The following is a 12,041-nucleotide window of genomic DNA, read 5'->3' on the forward strand; positions in this document are numbered from 1 at the left end:
CAGAATTGTGTCATAAAGTAAACTACAAGTTGGGAGTCCCCATTATAAAACTAATAATATTAATATGAAACCCTTTTAATATAAAATCCGATGGCAAAAAAACTATTGCAAATGACATCAATCAATATTACAAAGAAATATGAATTCTGCTATACACTGTTCATGTTGGCCTGTCAGAAAAATTGCTTTCTACCTAAGAGATGACATCCTGACATTTTTCACTATATGACTATAACTTAATCATCTTAAGATAAAATTTATGACATGAGAAATTGTTACCACTCAAGACAAAATAGTAAGGTTTAAAAAACAAAACAAAAAAATACTCTACCTTTTAACCGTATCCCCTGAAAGTAGACGTGCTCCTTTTCCTACTAAAAATTTCACCATTTGCTCTTTGTTTTCATTTAGAGCAACTAAAACTGGTGTGAGGCCATCCTGTAAAAGTGAAAAGACAACTTATAATTTATAAAATTACATATTTGCATGCTAAATTTTAAAATTTCTATACATTCTGCTAAACTTAAAACATATACTGTAGAAAGTAAAATAAAATTAGCCCCTTCCTTCTCACCACTCTGTGTTTTCACCACCTGCTTCTTCTTTTTAAAAGACTGCTTTCTCAGGGAGCCTGGGTGGCTCAGTTGGTCAAGCATCTGCCTTCAGCTCATCAGCTCAGGTCATGATCCCAGGGTCTCAGGATGGAGCCCTACCTTGGGCTCCCTCTGCAGCAAGGAGTCAGCTTCTCCCTCTCCCTCTGCCCCTCCCCTCGTGCTCTCTCTCCTGCTTGTTTGCTCTCTGTCTCTCTCAAAAACATAAAATCCTTTTAAAAAGTAAAATTAAAAAAAAATAGACCTCCACTACCTCTTCATAGATTACCTGAAGTCATTCTACAAACTCGCTTCAAACATTGCCTGGCTCCAAGAATCTTTGCTTCTCTCACATAATATACCATGGTACACTCTATTCCACACCATCTAAACCAAGAGCTTCTCGAAGGCAGGGGTGATTTTTTTAATCTCTGTATCTCCACTCTCTAAAACATAGTAGTGAATATTTAAAATATTGTTATTGATTTTAATGGATATCTCTGGAATAGTGTTTTTTCAATTATATTCCAAAGAATACATAATTTGCAAGAAGGAAGACACTGTGCCCCAAAAGAAAGATTCAATGATCATCTATGTTTGTGAAATACTCAAAACTGCACTATACATGTAGCACAAATGAACTCCATTTACATTTGCTTATCCCCATTTGACAATTCCTTTTTTTTTTTTTGTAGCAAACATTAATACTTGAGAAATAAGAGTTCTCAGGGATATAGCTTTAAGAACTTTCCAATAAAGGCAAGGGTTTTCTCCAGGTTGTACAAACTTGCTTGATTCTCTTCTATCAATGGTATGGGATCCCAGATGTCAACACAAAACACTGAGTCACTAAGGAGTCACTAAGGAGATGGACTCTGAATGAAAAGAGCTAGGTTTCAGGGTAGCTGGGTTGCGTAGCCAGTTGAGTGACCCTTGGTTTTGTCTCAGGGTGGTGGGATCCAGCCCCACCTTGGATTCTGGGCTCCCCTGGCACTCAGCACCAAGTCTGTTTAAGATACTCTCTCCCTCTTCCCCTCACCCAATCCCCCAAGACTATGCATGTACAAGCTGTCTCTCTAAAATACGTAAATAAAGCTTAGTAGAAATCAAAAATAGAAAAAGAATAAATAAATAAATAAAAGAAATAAGCTTCAACTGAACATTGAATGCTTAATACTAAGTAGTTCGTGGTTGGGAAACCTGAGTGGCTTAGAGGTTGAGCTCCTGCCCTCAGCCCAGGGTGTGTTCCTGGAGTCCCAGGTTCAAGTCCCACATCTGGCTCCCGGCATGGAGCTTGCTTCTCTCTCTGCCTGTGTCTCTGCCTCTCTCTCAGTGTCTTTCATGAATAAATCAATAAAATATTTTTTAAAAAAATAAATAGTCCTTGGTCAAGGAGGGCACAAATGATGAGATGAGCGCTGGGTGTTATACTTTATTGTGGCAAACTGAATTAAAATAAAATTATACATAAATAAATAAATACATAAATAAATAAATATCCTTGGACTTACTCCTATTATACAATGATAAAGCTTTATCTTAACTGTTAGAAAGCTCAGTATGAGATTTTTCTCATTTTTACCTTTTTGATTAAATTCAATTAAATAACATATAGTGTATTATTAGTTTCAGAGGTAAAAGGTTGTGATTCAGCAGTCTTATGTAACACCCAGTGCTCATTCCATCATGTGCCCTCTGTAATGTCCATCACCCAGTTACCCCAAACACCCATACCAACCACTCCAAGGACACTCAGGTTGGTTCTTATGATTAAGAGTCTCTTATGGTGTGTCTCCCTCACTCTGTCTTGTTTTACTTTTTCTTCTCTTCCCCTCTGATACTCTGTTTTGTTTCTAACATCTACATAATGAATATGACCATATGATAACTGTATTCCTCTGACTGACATAGGATATTATGCTACGTGAAATAAGTATGAGATTTGGTTTCAATTATATTAATTCTGGGACCCATAAGGCATATCCACTTCTAAAAATCCTCTTAGTATTCCAGTTTCTACTGTGATTACTATTTATAATTATTTTGTATTTTAGGCAAAGTGTAAATCAGAAATAAAAATATAACAGCTTATCAATAAAAATAGGAATACTGGAGGAGCACTGTGTTTTTATAGATTGGTAAAATGAATTTAAATGAAAAATCTTAATAACAAAAAAATTCTAATACTGGCTTACATAGATTATTTTTAGCACAATCAATAATACTAAATAATTTAATATTCTCTGCAATATGCATAATATATCCAAATAAAATGGATTAACCTCATAGGACTGCAGATATTCCAAAAGGAACACGAATACAGTACATTTAAAGAAAAAATGGTTTTCAAAAAAAAAAACAACTTTTAAATTTTAACTTGGAAAATTCATCCTGAGGTACCGGGTGACTCAGTGGTTTAGCATGGTGACCCGGGATCCTGGGATCGAGCCCACATCAGGGTCCCCATAGAGAACCTGCTTCCCCCTGTGCCTAGCTCTCTGCCTCTCTCTGTGTGTCTCTCATCAATTACTGAATAAAGTAATGAAAAAAATAAGGAGACAAAGAAACAGAAAATTCAATCCCAATCCTAAGAAATTAACATAAAATACAAAATATATATTATAAATTAATATGGAGTGTCTTGAAAATCTTGAAATCTTTGTCAACATATACCATAAAACAGTAATTGTAAACTCAATGGTTATGGAGGCAAAGCAGGTGACACGAGTCAGTGAAGAACCTAGGCGGGGACACGAGCAAACTGGAGACACACGCCTCCTATAAAGGGACAGCCTCTGCACAGCATACCAAACAGCAGCATGGGCTCAAGGTACCAGAAGTGATCTGTAAGAAAAACTCAAAATCCAGAGTTCTACATGCGTGCCATAATTTTAAATGTTAGCTCAACTGACAGTGGAAACTAAATACATCCGGGGGCCACATTTAGTCTATAGCCTACTTGTGTTTTTCTATTTGCTGTGACTGTTTCCAATGGCCGTGCATAAAACAAATACTTGGACATCAAACCTTTCCTAAAGCATCAGGATCATGTTTTACCAACAAATTAGGCCCCACCTTCTAAGGAAAATTGCTGTGAAGACTCATTAACACCTACTGTCAGAATTTTCCAATGCTTGTTTCAACTACAATCTATTTGTATTTACTTCCCTCACATTGCTAACCGAACAGACAGGAGTTCAGAGGAATGCTGAAGCAAAGTTATTAAAACAATTACCATCTGTATTGTCACTAACTACATGCTGAATGTTTAACACAGTAGTGATTAAACACTATGCCAGGGCCCTATGAATTTGAAAGACATCCTAAGATAGTCTATCGCACAGCTTCAACTAAAAAAGAAGGTTCACGGATTTCTACTGCTGCAATTGGGAAAACCCTGCTTGTAATAATCAGAATGGTAGCAAAACACGTAAAATCTTTAAAGGGTCAGACTCTACTTATTAAAAGACTACTCATAAAGACTTCCCATCTGGGTGCCGGTGAATGACTGACAGTTGGAAGAAAAGGTAATTATTTTTCAAGCCAACGAGATGACCAATAATTTTCATCTGTAATTCTCAAAGAGATACAGACAGATGAAGGCTAATGTTGGAGAGAGTGGAAGGAAGTAGCCAGTATCCAACTTCAGAGATTTAATATTTTTACATCTCTAAATTTGTATATGTATACCTACCCATTCAGTAGTTCTTAGCCAAGAGTTGTATCAGAAACTCAAAACCCTATTTCCAAATTTCTGCGTACACACGTTATTGGATTCACTCCGTCGAAATCTTCACGGGACAGTTTTGGCTTGTAAATTCTTTTAAAGTTCCCTAGTTGACTGTGATTCACCAGCACAAGTCTAGCTGAGAACTAGTACAGTACACAACCATGCCAGTCTCCTCTTTCACCTATGTGGCCAATTCTCCCTATCACTTGAGGATTCAGCCAAAAACAGAAATGAGTCACTTATCAAACCTGCATTCAATTTCCATGGCTAGAGGTAGAACAAGGTCTAGTAAACTCAAAATGCAACTTGATTCCATTATTTACACACTCCTTATGTCCTTCCCATCAAGACATTCTAGATTTGCAAGCAGAGTTTAGACTCGTATCTAAGTGGCTATAGCTGCAAAATACTATACTGTGTTCTTTCCTCTTCTTGTCCACTTTTTTTTTAAAGATTTTTATTGATTTATTCATGAGAGATGAGAGAGAGAGAGAGAGAGAGAGAGAGAGACAGGCAGAGACACAGGCAGAGGGAGAAGCAGGCTCCTCCATTCAAGGAGTGCCATGTGGGACTCGATTCGGGAGACCACGGGATCATGCCCTGAGCCGAAGGCATATGCTCAATCACTGAGTCACACAGGCGTCCCTTTTCGTGCCCATTCAACCACCAGTTTACTGCCAATCTGATGTCCTTAGAGTCCTCCTAGAATTGATCTCTATATAAATTTACAACACACTCACTGGTTCGTAAGTAAGAATTACTATCCCTGAAAATTGAAGACTCCTTACCTAAACATAAACACTGAAGAAAAACAAACACAATCCAAAAACCTTGTCTTGATATTTCCCCTCACTTGCCAAATGTCTAAATCACTCTGCATGTTCCTGACTGCTTTCTCCTTTGCCCCTCTTTTGTCCCTCTTAAGTCAAGGCTGATAAAAGACAAGCTCCAACCGTGTTAATAAATCACTTTTTGATCAAATAGGAACTTCTCAACAGCAGCAAGATTTGATATTGTAAAATACACTTGTTTTGTGTTTTAAGACAAAGCCTATTTCCAAGGCAAATTTTGCTTTCCTCTGTTGTTTGACACTAAATAAGAAAACAAACTGGGTGAGAAAACATTTTTGAAAATAAAGTTTCAGAACACATTCTGTGTTCTCAAAAATATTTGCCATAAATACATAAAAGAAACCTGTATTCTCTAATGCTTCTTTAGAGGTATCATTATTTAGGGGCAACTGAGTGGCTCAGTCCGTTGAGCATCTGACTCTTGGTCTTAACTCAGGTGATGATCAGAGTTATAAGATCCAGCGCTGCGCCAGGCTCAGCGCAAAGTCTACTTCAGATTCTTACTCTCTTTCTTTTCCCTCTGCCCCCACAACACCCCCTGCTTGTACATGCTCGCTCACTTCCTCAAAAATAAATAAAATCTCACAGCTGAGTAATACTCCATTGCGGACATATACCACAGATTACTCAACAATTAGAAACAATAAATACCCACCATCTGCTTCAACATGGATGCAACTGGAGGGTATTATGCTGAGTGAAGTAAGGCAATCGGAGAAGGACAAACATTATATGGTCTCATTCATATGGGGAATAGAAAAGAGTGAAAGGGAATAAAGGGGAAAGCAGAGAAAATGAGTGGGAAATATCAGTGAGGGGGACAGAATATGAGAGACTCCTAACTCTGGGAACCAAACAAGGGATGGTGGAAAGGGAGGTGGGTGGGGGGTTGGGGTGACTGGGTGACGGGCACCAAGGGGGGGGCACTTGACGGGATGAGCACTGGGTGCTGTGCTCTTTCTTGGCAAACTGAACAACTAAAAAAATTTTGAAAAAGAAAAAACTAAAAGATAAAATAAGTACATAAACCCCAGAGTGAGGTGAAAAAATAAATAAATAAAAAAGCTTAATTAAAAAAAGGAAGGCAGGAAGGAAGAAGTATTATGGTAAGCCTGGGGGGCTCAGTGGGTGAAGCATCTCTCTCTGGTTATGGTCACGATCCCACTCCTGACATCAAGCCCCGTGCATCAGGCTACCTGGCTCAGTGGGAAGGCCTCTTCTTCCCCTACCTCTGCCTTTCCTCCCTACTCATGTTTGCTCTCTCTCATATAAATACAATCTTCAAAAATAAAAAGTGTTGTTATTTAAAGCAAAAGCTTAGACAGTTATTTCAAAATATTTTCATCCAGGAAATGTTTGAGCTTCCAAATATGAAAAATCGACCCTATCTATGGCACACAACAGTGTTTCTGCAAGGGCAGCGACTGAAGGTAATGCATGTCAAAGAAAACACAGGGAGACTGGCAAGTGTGGTCATCACCAGCTCCCCATGCACACCTACCACCCCACTGAGGAACTACATAGGCTGAGCAGGATCTACTCTCCGGAATGGGAGGCCTCACCGTGGTACATGGCTGGCAGAGTGGCTACCAGCACAAGCAGATACCACCTGTAGGATGTCATGACCTGATCCCTCTGCTCTCATCTTCTGAACCTTAGGGCCTAGAGTGCCCAAGGCCTATTACAACCTGCTGCTTTCTCCTCCCATTTACATTCACCCAAGCTACTCCTCTGGGTCACGGTCTCCTACTCATCCCCAGAAGCATCCATTTCCTAAGCCCCTGCACACCTTTCGGCCTCCATCATCACCACACTCCCCTCTAGGCCTTCAATCCTTTGTGGGCTCTGAGGGCACCATCTACTCCCAGGCACAAAGGGGAAGATTTTCTTTCTGGGGTGGAAGGGTGGCTAGCAGACAGAATGTGGTCTTTCTATATGCATTACTTTTCTTTTTCACTCACTCTGCTTTGGTTTTGGAGTTGTTTCCATGATGACAGGACCTACTGTATAAAATTCAGTGTCGATGTCTTCATATATATATGTACCTATGTACATATATATGTACATATATATATAAACCTTTTGCAGCTATCTATAAATAAATAAATAAATAAGTATATATATATATATATAATGTCAAGTACGTTGTAAAAAAAAAAAGTTGACTTGTACCGTGTTTTTGGCCTCTATATTTGCGTTTTGTAAAAGCAGCTTCTCTGCTATTGAGACAATCCCTTCGTGGGCTGCATAATGGAGAGCTGTGTTGCCCTTGTTGTCTTTCACTTTAGGATCAGCACCGTGTTCCAGGAGAAGAGTTACACATGCCTCTTCTTGGCATTGTATAGCCTGTGAGCATTACAACAAGAAACAGAATGTAAATTCTGGGAATTGAAAGGAAACATGCCACAAGTTTCACCAATGAGTTATGTTTAAATGCAACAAATGTTCATTCCAAGGACTTCAATCCAATCCACCTCAGGCAGACATAGCTGTGACCACCCACCTTCACGAGAGCTGTCCTGTCTTCGCCATCACAGAGGTTAAGCTGGCAGTGCCGATCTACCAGGAGCTTCACCATATCTTCACGGCCAATGGCACAGGCCAAGTGGAGAGCAGTTCTGTGAGTGTGAAAGGACTTGTCAAGAAATTACAGTGTACCTTTTCAAAAATTGCAAATCAATTCATAGAATTGTAAATGTTAAATACTACATTATTCTCATGACTCCAAAACAAAGAATTAGTTTACTTTAGAAGAAAGTACAATATTTTTTTAGTGATTTTTCACCGCTCTATTAAAAGAGCAGCCTATCTGATTAGGAAGAGCATGACCTCAAGAGGCAGCTCAACCTGGGTTTGATTCCCACTTTAACTCTGTCACTTCACAGTGACCACTTAGCCTTATCGCAATTTCCTTATCCACAAAATGGGCATAAAATAGGCATAAAAATAGTTATCTCAGGTCACCTGTCTGGCTCACTCTGAAGAGCATGTCACTCGATCTCGGGAGCCAGGGGTTCGAGACCCCTGTTGGTTATAGAGGTCACAAAACAGTAGTAATAATAAATAAAATAAAAGGTACTTATCTCACAGGACCTCTTGTGATCCTTAAATGAGGATCCATGCAAAGTGTTTAGATACTAGTTCCTACCACAAATATTATTAAAGCTATTACTACAACTTACAAAGACTCACTACAATTAGGTAAAATGATCCAATTATGCCTACTTTGCAGCTACGTTTAAGGATGAGCAAGAATACTCTATTTCAATGATTCCAAGATGCTCATTTTGTCACCTTTTAATATCTCTGACATCGGAATCCAATTTCTAATTCAAAATGTCTTAAAACTATAACTGGCATGATTTCTAAAAATTTCTTCTTGGTACATAAATAGTGGGGCATCATACAATCTACAGTGTGCCTTAAGTGAAAGAATGACATATACAACAGGTCTGTTGCACTTCTAGTCCTATGCTTGGAATTACATTGTTCAAGAACTAAAATAATTTTCAGTAGGTGAAAGCACATGACGGGTAAAAGAGACCACAATAGCAAAAGAATATTTTTAAGTAATTCTTAGTTTGCTTTTCAAGGAAGTTTGAGCCAAAGGAAACTCGGATTTCAAAGAAACAGGCACAGCTCATTTTATCTTTTTTGGAGGGGGGGATGTGGGGAAGCTCATTTTATTAAGCATTTCAATTAATAGAAAAATGTTTAGAATCATAGAAATCAAGTATTTCCCAGTACCAATATTAGTATTTAGTATTATTGCAATGTCAAAAGGGCAGGTAAAGGTAATCTTTTACAATTTCTGATCTTCAGAAATGTTTTCCTTTGACAGGAAGTTCCAAGGAAAAGCTTCAGGTGAGATTAAGTCCTAATACTTCCATTTAAAATTTCTCACCTTAGGGGCACCCGGGTGGCTCAGTTGATTGAGTGTCCAACTTTTGGTTTTGGCTCAGGATGATCTCAAGGTCGTAAGACGGAACCCCACATTAGGCTCCATGCTCAGGGTGGAGTTTGCTTGGGTTCCTCTCTCTCCCCCTGTCCCTCCCCTTTCCCATGACCCTCTCTCTCCCTTTAAAATAAATACGTCTTTTAACTTTTACAAAATAAAATAAAATCTCTCATCTTAGGAGTGCCTGGCTGGCTCAGTCAGTAGAGCATGTGTCCTAAAACGTCAAGCCCCACGTTGGGTGGAGAGATTACACTTAACAATGAAAGCTTTAAAACCGGGATCCCTGGGTGGCACAGCAGTTGGGCGCCTGCCTCTGGCCCAGGGCGCGATCCCGGAGACCCGGGATCGAGTCCCACATCGGGCTCCCGGTGCATGGAGCCTGCTTCTCCCTCTGCCTGTGTCTCTGCCTCTCTCTCTCTCTGTGACTATCATAAATAAATAAATAACTAAAAAGAAAAGAAAGCTTTGAAACCTAAATACATAAAATTTCTCATCTCGTTCATACTGGGCAACATGAAATCTTTTTAAGATTGAAAAGATCCTGAGTAGACTATGTCTGCTACGTAACCCGTGTTCAGGTTCTGTTTGAGAAATAAATGGACTGAAGAATAAATACATTTGGAGAGTTCAATAGTTTTTAAAGATTTATCTATTTCTTTGAGAAAGAGAGAATACATGAGTGCGGTGAAGGGCAGAGGGAGAGGGAAACAATCTCAAGCAGCCTCCCCATTGAACATTGAGCCTGACGGGGGGCTCAACCCCACAATCCTAAGAGCATGACCAGAGCCAATATCAAGAGTCTGATGCTCAACAAACAGCCACCAAGGCACCAGGAAAGTTCAATATTTTTAAAGAAAAGTTTTGTAAAGTAAACTAATACTTTTGAAATAGCAATAAAAATTTATATTTGCTACTTTTTTTCAGAAGAGGGAAACAACAAAAGTTCTATAAGCTATCACGGTATCATTTGTATTTTTTATTTTCATGAGGATTTAACTAAAATAAAATTTTATTGTTATTTACTTATTGCTTGTTATAAAGCTGCACATAACAAAATCATATGTATATATTTAACGTATGCATAATAAAATCTACAATACAGATAAAAATATTCCCCTGAGTTCTGAAGAGGCTAAAGGTTGTCAGAAAATACCAATCCTCGCCCATCAATTTTTCTTTTTTAATAGAAAGAGGGGCACCTGGGTAACTCAGTCAGTTAGGCATCTGCCTTTGGCTCAAGTCATGAACCTCGGGGTCCTGGGATCGAGTCCTACATCATCAGGCTCCCTGCTCCACGGGGTTTCTGCTTGTCCCCCTGCCCCTCCCTGCTGCTCATGTGCCTGATTTCTCCCTCTCAAATGAATCAATGAAACCTCTTAAAAGTAAATAAATAGAAATTCTTTTTGCCTACACAAGATTCATATTCTTGCTGTTCTCCTGGATTACTTCATTGATAATAAACCTTTGTTGGAATTTTTATATACCTTTTCCTGTAGAAATCAGACTTTTTTTTTAAGAAACAAGAAAAATTCACTTACAATCCAAATGTTTCAAGATAACTAATTTTATATTTTTCACATCTTTTTGGCCAACACAAAACCATTGTCTGCTTATGTGTTTGTATCATCAAACCATTTTTCCCCTCATTTAATGATCCACTAAAGTACAGCTTTGCATGTTAATGTGTATCAATTATCTCTGCCACATTCAGTGGTCACATAGTAGTCCAGCCTATGGATACACTGCCACTTATTTATAAAGGCCATTAAATGAGTTCTTAATATACCGCTATTGTAAATAGTGCTGAGAAAAGCATATAGTATATTGTTTATCTTTAATTATTTACTAAAGATATTTTAAATTAATAAAATTCATGGGTAAAAGGAATACATATTTTTCAATTGGGACTTAACCACCGAACTATCTGAAAAGTCAAAAACAACTTTAACCAGGAGTATGAGTACCATCATTCCTTATCTTCACAAAGCCTGCAGATGGAAAATGGGATTTTACTCCTTTTTTATTTTAGATTTTTTTTTTGACACAGAGAGAGCACCAGCAGAGGGGAGGGGCTGAAGGAGAAGCAGATTCCCCACTGAGCAGGGAGCCTCACCAGGGGCTGAATCCCAGGACCCAGAGATCATGACCCTGAGAGGAAGTCAGAAGCAGCCAACTGACTGGGCCACCCAGAGACCCCCTATTTCATTCCTTTAATACCTTCCCTATAAAACATATTCTTTTGTATCTGATACACATATGTTGTAAATATTTTGCAAGGACATTCTCTTTTATTTTATTAATATTATTTTCTGATATACAGAGAGTTTTAATTTTTTATGTGGCTGAATCAACCTCCAGAACTCTTGCTTTTATTTTATTATTATTATTTTTTAAGATTTTCTTTATTTGTGAGAGACACAGGGGGAGAGAGGGAGGCAGAGCACAGGCAGAGGGAGAAGCAGGTTCCATGTAGGGAGCCCGACGTGGGACTCGATCCTAGGTCTCCAGAATCAGGCCCTGGGCTGAAGGCAGCGCTGTACCGCTGAGCCACCTGGGCTGCCCGAACTCTTGCTTTTAAAGTCATTCTTAAGAATGGTCTTGGTCAACATAAAAAATGGGCATAGAAGCGTTCATGTTTTCTTCTCTTGTACTGTATTTTGCATATTTAACATTTTTAATCTGTATTCCATCTGGAACTTATTTTTATGAGATTAAATTCTAGCTAGTTTTCTCCAAATAGCAGATATGTCATCAACATTATGAATGATTCACCTTTTCCTACTAATATGAAATGTCACCAGCATCAAGTTACAAAGTCTTAACATATACTTAGGTGTTTGGCATTTTCTTATCTGTTCCATTCATTTATCTGTCTTTTCAGCTGTTAGTCAACGAAAAATTTGAAGAAGTTT

General features: G+C 38.5%; 1 protein-coding gene across 1 annotated transcript in view; it reads right to left on the reverse strand.

Annotated features, from left to right (window-relative positions):
• The window catches only part of LOC140633127 (coiled-coil domain-containing protein 144A-like), a 606,261-nt gene that overhangs the window by 573,198 nt on the left and 21,022 nt on the right, over positions 1-12,041 (reverse strand). The window contains 3 exon segments of the mRNA XM_072825150.1: positions 332-438; positions 7,344-7,517; positions 7,675-7,789. Coding sequence (XP_072681251.1) covers positions 332-438; positions 7,344-7,517; positions 7,675-7,789 — 396 coding nt within the window.

This window comes from Canis lupus, chromosome 5 (assembly GCF_048164855.1).
Source record: "Canis lupus baileyi chromosome 5, mCanLup2.hap1, whole genome shotgun sequence".
NCBI classification, from domain to species: Eukaryota; Metazoa; Chordata; class Mammalia; order Carnivora; family Canidae; genus Canis; species Canis lupus.